The 16,940-nt window shown below is 38.5% G+C and overlaps 1 protein-coding gene across 1 annotated transcript; it reads left to right on the plus strand.

Moving 5' to 3' along the window:
• Window positions 1-1,474: 1,474 nt before the first annotated feature.
• Window positions 1,475-16,053, plus strand: dgat1b (diacylglycerol O-acyltransferase 1b). The gene is made up of 17 exons (XM_029505274.1): window positions 1,475-1,872; window positions 2,805-2,892; window positions 4,084-4,124; window positions 4,542-4,627; window positions 7,133-7,185; window positions 7,682-7,787; window positions 10,073-10,201; window positions 11,095-11,163; window positions 11,279-11,382; window positions 11,810-11,848; window positions 11,976-12,017; window positions 12,148-12,192; window positions 12,707-12,819; window positions 13,289-13,354; window positions 13,821-13,908; window positions 14,071-14,133; window positions 14,620-16,053. Exons 1-17 carry the CDS (start codon window positions 1,628-1,630, stop codon window positions 14,767-14,769), a joined length of 1,527 nt encoding a protein of 508 aa, XP_029361134.1. The 5' UTR covers window positions 1,475-1,627; the 3' UTR covers window positions 14,770-16,053.
• The last annotated feature ends 887 nt before the right edge of the window (window positions 16,054-16,940 follow it).

The following is a 16,940-nucleotide window of genomic DNA, read 5'->3' on the forward strand; positions in this document are numbered from 1 at the left end:
AACTGATCAGTTCCCACCGTAGCAGGAAAAAGCAAACAGAAGTTGAAAAGACCGAAAAGGCTTTTCTCTTTAAATCAACGCTTTCCAGGTCTTTGCAGCTCGTATACACCAGGTGTCTGGGTGAAACAATGTCTTTTAAAGAAAGCCAGTCAACGGGGAAACCCATAAATCCAATCATTATAGTGTTTTTAATAATCCCTAAGCGCTCCGGCTTTAAAAACTCACCAGTCTCTCCAGGACCCGACCATGCAATCGAAATAATGAACGCATAATTCCGGCGGTTCCAAACTTTTCAAAGTCTCTTCAAATCAACGCAAAAAAAGATGAACTGTGTCGTGGGAACACAAAAACAGCTAGCGACGGCTGTCAGACATTAGCATGAGGCCTCTACGCTTTCACGACCGCGTCAATTAAGACGCAACTTCTTCTTCTTTGGTTTTAATTGGCTGTTGGCAACACATTGGTAGATTACCACCACCGGTTGGTCCGGAGACAGACAGATAGATACTTTATTTATTCAGAGTCTAGATCAGATTATCACTTCGCATTGTCTGGTATTGTGTTTATTTATTGTAAGCTGAGTCTCATCTCGTATGTTCCTTCTTAGACCCCCCGAAAATAAAAAATAAAGCACACCAAAATTAAACTAAATTGTGAAAAGTGCCGGATCCTGGAGGGCCTGACCTACAGTCCACATTAGTCACCGTCATGGGTGTGTGAGGTTGCAATACCTGTTACACACTGAAAATGTCACTGGATGAAACAGGGTATGCCATTTCCTGTTTCAAAATGTTTCTCCCTACTACGGATATTTCATCAGATTTGACTCAGCTCTACTCTGTCAGACTGTGGTGCCATTTCAATTACTTAAAGTCCAGTTAGCTACAAATAATCAGTTTAAACAATGCTTTATTATGTTTTCAAGAGTTTTTAATACAAGAAGTGTCCATCTGAAGGGCCATCTTACTTACTGTTTTTTTTTTCAAGGATCAACAAACTGCATTACACTACACCTATATAATATAGGTTATAGTATAGGTGTATTATGATCATAGATCACTCACAGATTGACTTGACGTCCGTTTTTACATCCATTCTTACTTTGAATCTGAAACTTTAAGGGACAACTTGTCCCTAATCAGGAAAAAAAAAACTAATCAACTGGGGATCATATGACTGAAAAATGACATTAATGGACTGGATGGACAGTTTTATCAACTATTGTCTTCCGATCTGCAGCTGTTGTGTCTTACTTACAGTCAAGCTGACAGATATTTAAATGGGATTTTAAATGGGAAACGAATCTATCAAAATGGGTTTGATGGGCACGGATGTTGTTCATGTATTACTCTAAACAGCACAGTGTGCTGTAGGAGGAGTCCCAGTGGGCACAGACATGGTGTCCCAGTGTGGGTGTACCTGCAGCGGCCTGCCGTGCCCGCCCTCCTCCCCGTCAACTGTACGGAAGTGTGGACTCAGAGCGGACACTTCCCTCTTCCTCCGGGCCAAACTCGGCTGGATGTCCCTGCAGCAGCAGGAATGTCCCCAAACTAAACTAAACTAAACCAAAACCAAACCAAACGCGTTGCAGAGTTGTCGCTGGCTTGTCCTCTCTGTCTCTGCCGTCATGGGGGACTCGGACGGGGTCGTCTCCACTCGCAGGAGAAGGGCGACTCTCCTGGCGGGAAGAGCGGCGAGTGTGCAGCCGGCTGACGGGACGTCTGCGGCGGCCGGCGGGAGCTCGGATACCCCGGAGGTCAGCACCGACATAGTCCCGGGGCAGAAACGGGAGCGGTCCCTGGAGGCGGTCGGCCGGTCGACAAAGAGCGAGAAAAGGAAACGCAGCAACTGTGACATAAGTAAACGGCTGAGGTGAGGAAAGAAACTTTAGTGTAAGTGTTGCTACTTGGACTTCCAGCTGCTGGCCCAGTTGAATTAACACCAGCCAAGTCCAGGATCATTCATTTATCCCCACTAGCTGCTCAGCAACTGCGACTTCACCTCCCCTAAAAGAGGTCCAACTAAAATGGGAGATTTTTTTTTTGGGGGGGGGTGAAAGTTGGGTTCCAAGTACACCCTGGAGAAAATGAAACCAAAGATCGGCCCTTCACCTCAAAGATAAACCCATCAGGGCTGTATCTAACGGGGCCCACATGAATGAATGTGGACTAATCTGTTTGTTCCACTTACATAAGACTATAATATCCCCCTGTAAAAAATAAAAATACAATCAAAAAATTAAAATAAAAAGAAGCAGATTTACAACTACCTAGTGTTGAAGTATGTGCTCTTTATAAATGTATATATAAAAGGGGTAACAACTGTGAGTGATAGTTAAAAATAAATAAATAAGAAATTAACAACAGTAGAACTTAATTCAACCACAACTAAAATCCATTGTTTACTCAGTATAATCTCTTGATTAACCTTCAAGTCACATAGTGCAACTCAAAGCATATATTTTGCATATTTGAGTTTTGGCCAAGGCAGTAAGGTCATTTTCTACAAAGCTCTGTCTTGAGGTGGAGAAAATTACTTGCCCTTTACTAAAACCATAAAGGGACGAAAAGCAATCAGAAAATGCCCTGCAATGAACAATGCTGGAAAAGCCTTCTCTTCCTCTTCTTCACTACTTCTTACTGAAACAGATCTCTGTCCATCTGTGAAAGACAACAGTTTCATATTGTTTAATTGTATCTATTGTTTCTTCTGCTATGACTATACTCCGGGTGTCAAATATAAATGGGCCTAATTTTAAAATCGTATTATTCTTTAATGACTTGTACCTCCATCTGTTTCTGTAGCTGTCACAAGACACAGGAGTCCCTGTTGAGTTCAGCCAGCGGTTTCAGTAACTACAGAGGAATCCTCAATTGGTGTGTGGTGATGCTGGTAAGTCATGAGCGAACACACACGCAAAGAACTGCACATTTTGGTTAACCAGCCTAACCAAAACAATGCGTGTTAGCAATATAAATGTAGGAAAGACATAAAAGTGAATACATGAGTAAGTTGTATGTATAGTATGGATAAGAAAGTACCTGTATGAGTGTTTGGGACATAAGATTTGTATGTGCCCCCAGTTCACAGTATGAAGAAGGCATCCAAGTCCAACTATCTACTGCAGCAGGTGACATATAGTGTTTATGATTTAGCTCTTCATTTAAGAGCATAAATCCAGGTTTTAATGCATATACCCACTTGTTATCAAACGGGCTTGCTTTGTCTGACCTCGTGTCTTATCTAGTTGCTGCAGGTTTGACCACATTCTTTTTACTTTCTTTTTTCAAGGTGTTGTCTTTCAAATAAAGATTTGCAAACCCTGTTCTCTGTTGGTTAACAACCACGTTACTGTGCAAACATGTGGAGGCGCTTTAAAGATATTTAGGGGTTTTGGTGTAAGATTGTCACATTTGTGACATGATCAAAGCTTGTCTTTTGTGAGGAATTCCTTGCAAACCACGTTGTCCTTAAAATCTGAACTTTCCAGAAAAAAAATTAATAAGGTCATGTCAAACTCAACATCTTGTGCTGCCAGTGCTCCTTTGGGCCTGGGAGAAGTGGCAGAATATAAGAATGGCACAAAAGAGGAGGCTCGCAAAGTCTTTTTGTTAATCCAGGCTTTGAACACAGATTTTTATGTTCATCGCAGGAGGTTTTCCTTCATTCCCACTGAACTTCTGTCCCATCCCCAAGCATTGAGCTTTTGTGCTGGGTAATGACATATTACAATCCATTTAGAAAGAAGGAGAGTGAGGAGAAGCGATAATAAGAACAGTGGGAGATGAGGAAAGAGGAAGGGAAATTATCTGAGGAAATGAGAGAGAAGGCTATCTACAGAGAGAAAAAAATAATAAATAAATAAATATATATATATATATATACATATATACATATATATTAAAGGGGGAGCAGTAGAAGGAGAGAGAAAAGCATTACCCTGAAGGATAAGTTTATTCAATAAGTGACTGAAAGTGATGAAAGAAATATTGGTATGGAGAAAGAAGAAGTTATTTTTATGTGACAGAAACACATAACTAGGCAATTGTGTATCAAACTTTTTACTTTTTTTTTTTTTTACAGGTGCTAAGTAATGCTCGCCTCTTCCTAGAGAACCTGTTAAGGTGAGCTTTGAACAGCATGGTTATTTTTTCCTGGCTATTTCGCATAAATTATTACTAGTTAGTCATACAGGTTCTTGCACTGCTGTTTCCCAGTGACATTCACACAGAAATTACAATGTTTGAAATCCAGCAGATAGAAGAACAAAATTCTTAAAAAATGTTTTTGATGATTTGCTCACAGAGAGAGCTTTTATTAATGTTTCAGCATATCTTTGTTGTTCTATTTTAAAAATGAACTTATTTACAGCAGACAGTTATAGCTCAGGCGGTGGAACAGGTTGGGTGATGGTTCAATCCCTGGCTTCCTTTATTAGATTCCGTTGTATTGTAGATATGCAGTCTGTTGCTGTTTACTGTCCTGAAAATCCATACCTGTCGAGTAATGTTTTTCTTACCTTTTTTTGTTTTGTTTATCAGATACGGAGTGCTGGTGGACCCTGTTCAGGTTGTTTCTTTGTTTCTCAATGATCCCTACAGCTGGCCTGCTGCATGCTTGGTGATTGGTAGGTCAACTTTTAAATATATCCGCCCCAAATATCAACATCATGAAAATCAAACACAGTGCATTCAAGTGTTAATGGTGAAACTGTCGAACACTTGTTAACATTTCTGTCTATTATTGATGCAAATGATGACTTGATATCAATCCTTTCAACCAATTCAATAAATTTTACATTTCAGTGCATATAGTTTATTGTTGAAAAAAAAAATATGAATGAAAAGGTAACTGTTTGAAAACATGAACAAGCACATTTTAACTAAAAATAAACTATAGTATCTACATAATTGTGCAAAATAATTAAAAACGTTTAAGATGGTAAGGATGTTTCAATCTTTTTTCCCTACAGTAGTGTATGTGGTTTGATCAGCCTTATTTCAAGGCATGCCTTATTTTGAGACACAAAGGGGGCACATGCTATAGTCAAAGTATTTCAGTATTTATTTTTATTGTATATTGCAGTAAAAATCTGCAGCTCACGGTGTCTCTAGAGGGACAATCACCTGCCCTATATACTGTTTGATGGCATTATGCTGCAGAAAGAGGCGGTGAGATAAAAATGGGGAGCAAGAGAGAAGAGTTGAATGGAGTGGGTGATGCAAAATGGAAGCATCAATTCAAGGGAAGAGCAGAGAGTGGGAGAGATAGGTGGAGTTAAGGGAAATGACAATCAGTTAAAAAAAACCAAAACAAAACAGGTGGAACTGGATCTGTTTACAACAGCATGGACAGTAAATCAGCTCATTCCCAGAGGGAATCCATACTTTACTGCAGCAGCATCCATACACTAACACCCTTGCACAGAGTCAAGCCGTAGTCTATGCTTCATGGTAATCTACCTGCAAAGTAGGTACATCCAGGAAACCCAGTCTAGGAAGTTTTACATTAAGCCAGCTGACCTGTGAGTGACCAAACTCAAATGAATTTTACTCTAATGTAAGCTAATGTGATACTTAACTCCCTTATAAGTGTGTTGCTTTCTAAATGTCTTTGAAATGCTGCTCTAGAGGTACCTGATGAAAGGTTTATGTGCATCGAACAGGTGCTAAACGGTGCTGTTTGTCTCAGTTTCATGCACGAGTGAATATAATAGTCACTGTTTGTCAAAGATACTGAACAGGCCTGTATCCAAAGTGATGAAAATAACTAATCAGTAATAGAATACAGTAAATTTCTTAGCATCTCATAAAGCTCAGCCTTATGTTTGATAAACAAGTTCATCCCTTCCCATAATTTGTCCAAAATTACAAGATTTGACTGTATTTCTCCTGTTGCCCATTTCAGTATGAGGCAAATGTGCTTACTGTATTAAAGATTAAAAAAAAAAAAGATATGATCCAAATCTTATTTGGTTAGCTCTGTTGTAAAAACAAGCACATTCTTTATCATATTATACACTTTCAAAGCTTCTTTCAGTGGAGCAAATTACCTTAACAATGTCAGAATGTTATATTGTAATGGTGTTTCATGATAATGACATTAGCATATTCTCTGAAAATCAGTTGTCCCTGTGTTAAAAGCCATTCTGTTTTTCTTTTTTTTTTTTGTTAAAACAGTGAGTGTAAGGAAATCAAATAGTTGGTCCTCTGACTGTGATTTGTGTTTGATAATATGAGAATTCAGAAAATTCTGAAACTTGTACATCTGTAATTTACAGATGTAACATTGGCATTTATCATACAGAAATATGATAAGATTGAATAAAGCCAGGTTGTTCAGCACAAATAATAGGTTATCATTACCTATTAACAATGGAAAAAGAACTGTGTCTAAGTGATCTGATCTTTCCTAAAATCATCTTGTAATATCAGGAAAAGCAAGCATCTCACCAAACCAATATACAAATTGACTTGGTATGTCATTGTCAATGGATAGTTGCACTGATTACAGGAGGATAAGGCCCACGACACAAAATGTCTGTTTACAATTCAGTTTACATATCTGTTCCCACGAGATAAGATAGATTGACACGCTAACGCTCTGGTTAGGCTCTTAAAATTCTGCAATTATGTGCCATCAGTGTGACTCAGCCTTGTCTAGTCAGGATAATGAGCAATCTACATATCAGTGGTATCCCCATATTCATTCAGCAGTGAGTTACACTGCAGTTTAACCTGATACTGCTGCAGGAGAAAAAGGGAAAATCAACACACAGTTTCACCAAATTTGCACCTCAGAGAGTCTGTCAGTGGCAACAAAAGCACTATAGCTATTTTTGGCTGAAATAGGTCCTGAAATTAGCCCTGCTTTTCTAAAATCTAATGAGTATTTTAGCTATTAGATACAAAGTTGTTTCTATTTCATCCCTCTGCTCGGAAAGTTGAAAAGCTTAAACAGCTATGAAATGCAGTCTTTAAACCACAAATTTAATTATATGATTCAGTGAATCAAAGTTTTACACTCATGTTAAAACATTAGTTAACATGAGGGATGTGGATCTGAAAGGGGGAAGAAGAAATCTGGACTGTTTTAAAGAAACTGACATGAGTCTCTTATTGTGTTTTTACAGTGTCCAATGTATTTATTATGGTGGCTCTCTACACGGAACGGCAGCTGTCGAAGGTGAGTGGAGAAATTCTACTTAGGCTCAAACATCAGAGTACTGTGGATTTAAACTGAACTGCTAAATTCAGAGCACTTTTGCAACCCCCAAGAAGGATTATTTTTCTAAAACTGTTCTCTAACACCAACTGACTAGCTGACCCTCCTTAACTCTGCATATGCTAAATGGGAAAATTAGTTTCACCATCTGCATGTAGGACATTTTGGTCTGTTTGGCTTTGTCCAAATATGGAAGCTTGTAAGCCTTTCAAAACTTTACCAAGCCATCATAACTGAAAATGTAGCTCTGCTTTACTCGTGTCTTTAAAAGCAGAGTAAACAAATGCAGAAAGAGCTTAATGTTCAGCCATGAATTCAACGACAAAGAAAGGAGTTAAAATTTTGTACGCAAAAGACAGCTAATGAGTCAGGGAAGAGTGATGTAAAACACTAACAAGTTCATGTTGTAAAGATGTCTTCTAAAAATTCCCGTACCCTTCTGTTTCTCTCTATTCAGGGTTCATTCAGTGAGCTTGTGGGAATCCTGGTACATTACATTAACATGGCAATCTTGCTAACATTTCCTGCTGCAGTGGTTCTGCTGGTTCCCTCTGTGACCCCAGGTAAGATGTTTCACTCTGCTATTTGAATACCTCAACAACCTTGGTGCAAACTACATCACTGAGACAAATAGTTGGAAAATGGTAGCGCCTTATGCAGCCAAATTGTTATCCATTCATCGGTGGTTTGCAATGTAGCCATGTGTATAAAACTGAAAATAATATGATTGTAATGAGAGATCAGGAGGACTTTCACATCCTTGCCCTTCAGAGAAACAGTTGACCAGTTTGATTGTGCAGTAAAGAGACATGTCTTATATAAAGTCATAATTGGAGTCGGTTAGTGGTAATGGACCAGTTGGCCGTGATTGGATTATTTCCAGTTGGCTCAAAGGAGGAGGGGAGGGGAGAGAAGGGGAATCTTCCAGTACAGGGTCATCTAAGGGTCAGTTTTCCAGTTCTTAATCAGGCTAAAAGGCAGAAACCATGGCCACAGATCAAAACCATGCAATTCCCCAAAACATTCACAATACTGTACACTCTGTGGTACGTAATATGACTGTGTTTAACAAATACAGATATTCCCTCTTAAATGATGCTGTTTTGTGGTTGGTAAATGACTCAAGGCAGGTTCTGTAACAGTAACATTCATCAAAAAAATCCCAATGTCACATAAAGAGCTATTTCTTCACCACAAAAACCACATTTCCTAAGACATGACACAAGGAAAAAAAATGTACACGTTCTTGGTGTGATGTAATTTGGTAAAATACGGATCCTCTACCAACGCTGTTTAAATGATTCCACAGCAAAAACCCTTCCCTACACCTTTTTCATTAGGGGTGTGCCAAAAAATCGATTCATATAAGAATCGTGATTCTCATTTACTACAATTCAGAATTGATTTAAAATTTTCCAAAATTGATTAAAAGATAGAACACATCAGCAGGCTGTCTGCCTCCTTAGCACTCAGATGGTAGCTTCACTTGCGGAGGACGTGCATTATTAGTGTCCCTTCGGATAATTTTCCCAACAGATACGTTCCTTTTTATTCACACCTACAGATTGAAGCAGAAGTCATTATGAATCACATTGTTTTGAATCGAAAATCGACTTTGAATGGAATCGTAGCCCCGAAAATTGGGATTGAATCGAATCATAAGATAGTAAAAGATCCCACCCATATTTTTCATGCTCATCAGCATTTCACACAGATTTCTGGCATAACAACCATTATCTTATTCTGCAAGACTTAGATCTCTTCCTTTTCTGTGGTCATCATAGTGAGTTTAATGTGTGATTTGGCACAGACTATGGTGAGGATTTAATCCAAGAGAAGCTTTTCCACTCCTTCTCCCCTCCCCTCCTCTTCTCTCCTCCTCCCCCCTCCTTCTTCTCCTCCTCCTGTCTTTTAAAGTGCCAAGTCTAGTGCGATGACTGTATTTTACAAGTAACACTGCCCTTATGCAATCAGTATTCAACCATTATACATTAAGCCATGTGCTTAAAAATAATAAATACCTGTAAAGTTCACTGTCACTGTTCATTTTAAAACACGATGAGCTCCCACCAAGCAACTTACAAGTGTAGTTTTATTTATTTTATATTTTTTTTGCGTTTTTGTATGCAGGTAGCCAAATAATTTTTTGTGCAATAAATAAAGAGACAGAGAGTTGGTCAAAGGAGAAATCTGCTGTGTTTTGACTTCCACCTCACCCTGGAGACACAACAGGCAAATTTTTATTTGTCTGTGCAGTTGTGTCAGTGTTTTTGTCCACATTAGTTTGAGACAGCAGCTGTATGTACAGCATGAGTGTGCAGGCATTCACACACACACACAAAACGTTGGCATTATTACACTCCTGTCATTTTATGTAGAGGTGATTTATTTTTCTGGGCATGGTTTTTTGTTTGTTCATGATGAAATGACAACATCTCTTTCTTTTCTTTCTTTCCCTTCTATCTTCGTTCTCTAAATCCTCCCTCTGCTCTCTTTGTTTTTCTCTTTCTCATTCTGCTCCCACTTGTGCCTCTGTCTTTCATCACACAGATTGCGTGACTTCTTTTCCTCTCTGCCCCCTCCTCCATTCTTCCTCATTATTTTCTGCCCTCTAGTGGCTCTCCCTTGTTTCTCCGTCTCATGTGTGTACATCCACACAGTGTATCAGTATATATCAATCCATATTCTTGCACAACAGCCCAACAGCCTGATCCAATATCAACTATGATCTCTCTCTCTCTCTCTCTCTCTCTCTCTCTCTCTCTCTCTCTCTCTCTCTCTCTCTCTCTCTCTCTCTCTCTCTCTCTCTCTCTCTCTCTGTCTGTCTGTCTGTCTCTCTCCATCTTAGTTGGTGGTGCAGTTGCACTTGGCACTTATACCATTCTCTTCCTGAAGCTGTACTCCTATAAAGATGTCAACATGTGGTGCAGAGAGCTAAGCACTGCAAAGGCTAAGAAACTAGTCAGGTCACTGTCATGTAAGTCACAAACAAACACACACACACACACAAATGTTTCTGATGAGGGATTGCTTACTCTATTTAGGACATAACTTTAAATGAATACATTGCACATTTTAGTTGGTTTTCTATGAATACCCAAATTTGTTTAGATGTGACCCCAACACCCAGGCCCCTACAAGAGCTTGCTCATGCTGTTACAGTGACATCTAATGACATACTTGTGATATTACATTCCTCAGTTTAAAAGTAATGTTTTATGTATATTTCCCTAACTAAACTATCACAAACTGCAAATTCTGGCTGTGAAGCAAACAATACTTAATTGTTCATTTGTTTTTTATTGCTGCAACATTATGTTTCTATGATCCATAACTTTGAACAGATTACATGATTTTATATGTCTTTATGACACTGCCAGGAAAAGTATATAATAATAACGGTGATTGCCTGGTTACCATGGCACCTGTCAGTGGGTGGGATATATAAGCAGCAAGTGAACACACTGTCTTCAAAGTGGATTTGTTGGAAGTATGAAAAATGGCCAACAGTGAGGATGTAAGTGACTTTAATGAAGGCCAAACTATTATGTATAGAGAGCTGGATCAGGGCAACAATGAACCTTGGGTCTTTCCCGTCTATAGTGGTCAGTATCTGATTAACCGGCGATAGTGTTTAGTCAAAGGTCACTGAGGAGTGATGGCACGCTGCTGATATAACAGCAGCCAGTGTAGCTCAAAGAGTATATATAAAAGATAAAGCTGCTTCTGATAAAAATGTGTGAGAATGACCTTACCGATAAGCCGTACTTATTTACCGGTAAGGACAGTCACAGTATTATTAAGAAGGTGGTCTTAATGTTACGGTGGATCGGTATTAGTGCTCATTTATCATTATTACTGTTCCTTCAGGTCCCTCAGCACAACATTTCAGTGGAGGTGACCATAAGGTGTGTTATCCAGGGAACCTCACCATCAGAGGTAGTTGAATGCACCTGGCTGTTGTTTCTATGAAAATGAATTGGTGTTTGTTTCATGTCTCATTTAGGCATTTAGGATAAAATTACAAATGAACTTCCACTGTGTGTCTCTGCAGACATGTACTACTTTGTCTTTGCACCGACTTTGTGCTACGAGCTCAACTTCCCTCGTTCTTCTAAAATTCGCATGAGTTTCCTGCTGAGGAGGTTGTTCGAAATGGTGAGGAAATGTCTTACATCGGTGAAAGTGAAAAAGTGAAAAAGGGGCCCCTTTTCATGATAATGGTGTTTACTAAAAGCATTTCTGTGAAGCATTACCAAAGGGCAACTTTCCCTACACCACTTTAAAGAGTGTAACATTTTTCGCAAGTCACTATAACGAGGGGGATCAATTTATTTTGAAGTACGTTGTAATTTCAAGTAAGGTACTCGCTCTTATTTTTGCAGTGTTTGATTATAACATATTATAATTAATTATAATACACAACTAAATTGCTGAGAGCTGAGAGCTAAGGGATCGAAGACCGTAGCTGAATATTAGCAGCATTTGTCTCATGTGTTAATGTAAAACACTTTTCTTCTGTGTTTGTCTAAGAACATTTTATTAGCACGTCACTCACTTTATAAATGTTTGTCTTTCTCCGCAGCTGTTCTTCACCCAGCTGTCAGTCGGTCTCACTCAGCAGGTACTATCTTGTGATAAACAAATTTTAATAACGTCAACGTCATTGTCTACATTTAAATGAAATGCCTCTGACTATCAGAAAGAGACGAATTAACAGTTCTTTAAAACACATTTTTTTGCTTTTTCAGTGGATGATTCCCATCATTCAAAGCTCGATGAAACCACTAAAGGTGACAAAAACTGTATTACAGTAGACCTTAGAACAGCACAGAGCAACATGTTCTCCGTCATGCTGTATTCTGATAAATGCAGCTGTGTATTTTTTAACCTATTGGTCTCTGCTTCTGTTTTCCTCTGTAGGAAATGGATCTGTCCAGAATGACTGAGAGACTCTTACGATTAGCTGTGAGTTAAAACCAACCACATGGAGTCTTTCTAGCCTTCAGTCTAGTCTCTAGTCTTCAGTGGTTTTACACACAGCCTCACACGGGGTTAGAATATCTGTATATCTATGTCAATAATCACTATAAGTAACAGTCGTGAAGATGATTTCTGCTATTCTGTTTTGCATTAAAAAGGTAACTCATGTTTATTTCCAGTAGGACATCAGTAAAATTATAACACCTCTCCAAAGTCAGAGTTATGGCAAATAAACACATTAAAGTCTGAATCACTGGAATATTTCCATTTTATTAGTACATTTTAAAAATATTCCTGCTACACAAATTGAGAATTTCATGTCTGCAGTAATGTAGCACTCAACTCGCTATACGTGAAAACGTACTATATCTTATCATGACTATTGTTGATCAAGAAGATGCTTGAGTTTTATATCAGAATCTGTCTTGTAATTACTTTTGCTGCTTGTGTACTTAATTCTTGTTCACATTAATGTTCCTTTCCTCTGGCTCATCTCTAGGTTCCCAATCACCTCCTGTGGCTGATGTTTTTCTACTGGTTCTTCCACTCATCAATGAATTTCACTGCTGAGCTGCTGCGCTTTGGCGACAGACAGTTTTACAGTGACTGGTGGTAGGTTTGTGCGTCTGTGCTGTTTTTGAATTTTATGAGGTGTGCTGTATTGTGCTGAAGGACTTGAAGCTTGAAGTTTCTGCAAGCCCTGGTTCTTGCATATGTATGCAGACGATCGAAGAAAACAGAAAAATGTATGCTGTGTAAAAATGTGGACGATTTAAGTTCTTTGGGGTAAAGCACCTTGAGAGTATATTTTCATAGAGTTTTACAACCATTGTGACTTTTTTGATTTCTAGACTCAGTTACATTTTTAACACATTGTTTTGGTTTATTGTACCTTTGCTGATGATAGAATCTCATTTTCATCACTGGTGGATAATTGTTATGGGGTTGTTTTTTTTTTTTCCCCCCCCCTTTTTCCACTTGATAATGTAGTTTTTATGTCTTGTCTAAATTAATTAAACTGCCCATTGAACCTGTATTCAGACTCTGAAAGGCTTCAACACTTTCCTGACTCCTTTTTCAGGAACTCTGAGACAGTGAAATATTTCTGGCAGAACTGGAACATCCCCACACACAAGTGGTGTCTACGGTGAGTGACTCACACACTAACTGTTACTGTGTGAGGGAGCAATAAAGTTTATAGTAGTGGGCCGCGAGGGATGGCAGCATATTTGATTCAGTGAGAAAGACAAAGAGGAGACATTGATGCAATGGGAGACTCATTCCTCCAGATGTGAGAGTAAGCTGTAATGATACACAACAGTGCCTCAAACCAGGTGTATGTATGCTGTACAGAGCAGCAGGAGAAAGTGCAATAAAATTATATTTAAACAATTTGAACCAAATAAAAGGGTATTAGAGGCATAAAAGACAGCCAACTTTCTATCATTTAACACTTAGACATATTGGAGTGTAGGAAATTACATTAATCATGCTCCTTGTGTTTCGTCAAACAACAAATTCTTACATTTAAGAAGCTCAAAAATGGTGAATAAGTATTTCAGCACTGATGTGTGTATATGGATTGATTAGCTCTACCTCTGTTTGCCTTCCAGCCACTTTTACAAACCTCTGCTGAGGAGAGGATTCAGTAAAATGGTCAGCCAATCAGCTGTGTTTTTCTTGTCAGCTTTCTTCCATGAGGTAAGAGCTGAGGGCTTAGCCACCTGTGATGTTATCTACATACTGCAGACTAGTCTCCAGCTCGTGTGCTTCCCCGTCTATATCATCAAAACTATAAATCCTCAACCAAGCAAATGTTCCCGAACAGATTGTAATGAAATTACTTGTCCATCATCGTTTCAGTACCTGGTGAGTGTTCCTCTTAGGATGTTCAGATTCTGGGCCTTCTTGGGCATGATGGCGCAGGTAAGACCTAGCACTGACAACAAAGTTTATACAAACTCTGCACTGAAATTCATGATTTCCTCTAAAGTTGTATGAATTACAATCAGAGTAAACCGAATAATGACCATAGTGAGGTTAAAGGTGATCACACAAAAAGTCTGAATAAAGGCAAGTGCTGATTTTCCCTTTGACTCTTACAGGATATGTTAAAATGTCATCTCAATGTTTGGCCTTGGTCCCAACATCATTTACTTAGTTGATTACCTTATTTGCATTACCATGCATGTTTTGTGTATCATGGGAAATATGGCGGGACAATAGACAATGACAAAAATGCCATTTGTTCTTTGTTGAATGTTCATTCATCATTCATAATAGTTTGCTTTTTCATAAAGCAAAAACAATAGAATCCCCCCAAATACACAATAACGTTTTAGACTGCAATTAGTACTAAAAAAAAATATTGCCTGTGTTTATTTAATTACCTTTTTTTTTCCCACTCATCAGCTTCCATTAGCCTGGTTTGTCGGTCGCTTTCTGCGTGGTAACTATGGCAATGCTGCAGTGTGGATATCCATCATCATTGGTCAGCCATTCGCCATCTTAATGTATGTCCACGACTATTACGTCTTGCACTACAACGAGGAGATAGGCTGATGTGGACACAATTATATATGCACATAGACGCAACTTTAAGTGCAAGACAGCTGTTATCCTCTAAGTGTCAGGGTGAACTGAAAACATCTATCAACATTGTATCTATCAACTGTGAAGGCTAAACTTAAGGCAGCAAAATATTTTGATATTTAAAGTGAACAGTGCGGAAAAATACCATAAACTAGTGGGCAGTAACTAAGTGATTAAGGTGTCATAGCAATACAGCTTGTTACAACTCAGGGGAGTTCAGATTTTTCTTAAAATGTGAGTTGAACGAATTATTTATTGTAATTGGTACAAAAACAGCAACACGCAGGTAACTACACTTTTGTTTTAAACAAAAAGTACCATTAAGTTTTTCCTCTTCACTTGTGGACTGTATTGTGACTGTAGCTGAATTTTATAAAATACTAAGGTAGGATTCAAGTGCCTGTTTATGGCCCACTGTGTTAATTTCCTTACTTTGTGAGAACCAAAGGGCTCTTTATACTTCTGTTTTTACTGCGAGATGGAAAGATTGCAAGGAACAATGAATGTAAACAGCCAGGATTTTATTATATATGAACTTTATTTTTGATAAAATTTCAATTTGACTGTGTATGTGTGTGTTTATGATTGTGTGTGTGTGTGTATATATTTACACATTACACACACACATGTTACAAATCAGTGCACAGTATGTAAAATCCCCTCTAATGGTTTTTCCAGTCTGTACTATCATAGCATCTACTCACTTGTCTAAAAATAAACATTTGAAGTCAAACTGGAATCTTTTTAGTGAGTCCTTCCTGTATGTGAATCTGTATCGTGATGAAAATGAAAGACTCAGAGAGCCAGATGAATCATATTTTCATAATTTATCTGTACGAAGCGATTCATTGTCAAAAGAAAAACACGCATGTTTAGGTTAATTGGTGAGTGTGAGTCTGGGTTTTTACATATATTTTTTTTCATTCTTCTGCATCTGATGAGTTCACATTAATACTCTGCCAAGTCAAAATTGTAAACACATAATCTATGCATCTCCTGCTGCTTTTTCTGTTTCTTGTCGGGACGACAGCGCTAACCATTACACCGCCATGTTGTCCCTAAACACATAATGTAAATGACATTTCCCATGTTTGTGTGCTAACCACACACGTGTACTGACTCTCCAGTGTTCAGTCAGGCATTCAGCACATTACACATTAAATGATTTAGCATCATCATAAGTCTGCAAGATTCATCACAGTTAGTTTACAGACCAGGCTGAACATCAAACTCACCACTACTACCTTGCTACTGGGAGTCATAAAACTGTGTCACAAATGTATCTGTGTGACAACGTGATTACGTGATTCTGTGCATGTGCACATAGATTTGTCATTTAGACAGAACTGTTAACCTGTGTCTTGTCAGTCTGACAGTGAATTAAACAGAGTCTGAGGCAAATCACAAAGTCTGTGGCCTTGTGTGTGCATGCTCTGCAAGTGGGGCATTTGGTTAAGCAATCATTAGGGAATAAGTTCAGATGTAGCTTTTAAGTTGCGTGATGTGTTGTTGACAGAATCAGCCCTAACTTACATAATTTTTTTTCCCAATTTCTTAACCCACTAATTCAATAAAGGCTGTGGGATGTATAGTTAGGGAGCTATCTGAGAGCATGATACCACTCATATAGAGACCTACAGGAAACAACAATGACTGTTTATTGGTGTAGAAAATGCTAAGCTAGTGCGCCATAATGAGGTGATTTATCTTGTGTGTGGCACAAAGCCTGAACTCAGCATCACATTGGGAAAATCATTCAAAGTAATGTTCTTCTTTAACTGAAAGGTGTATAGTTACAGCTTCACTGTCCTGAACATAACTTTAAAATATAAACAAGTAGTATATATATGTATATATATATATATATATATATTTGTGTGTGTGGCAGTCAAGGAGGCAGAAACCTTTTCATCATCAATATGCAGACTGTTCCTGACACAAACAAAGATTTCCCGTCTCCCTGGCTGAATTGGCACAAAGATGAACTATTTTTGCACTTGAACACATATAGTGCATACACATGTCTGTTTTTGTCATCCTATCTTTGCTGAGTCCGGTTGTTGCTCATACAACTCCTCCATTCTCTCGCTCCCTTTCTCCTTCGCTTTCTGTCCCCATCCTGCACCTTTTCTCTGTGCTCG

This window comes from Echeneis naucrates, chromosome 6, assembly GCF_900963305.1.
Source record: "Echeneis naucrates chromosome 6, fEcheNa1.1, whole genome shotgun sequence".
NCBI classification, from domain to species: domain Eukaryota; kingdom Metazoa; phylum Chordata; class Actinopteri; order Carangiformes; family Echeneidae; genus Echeneis; species Echeneis naucrates.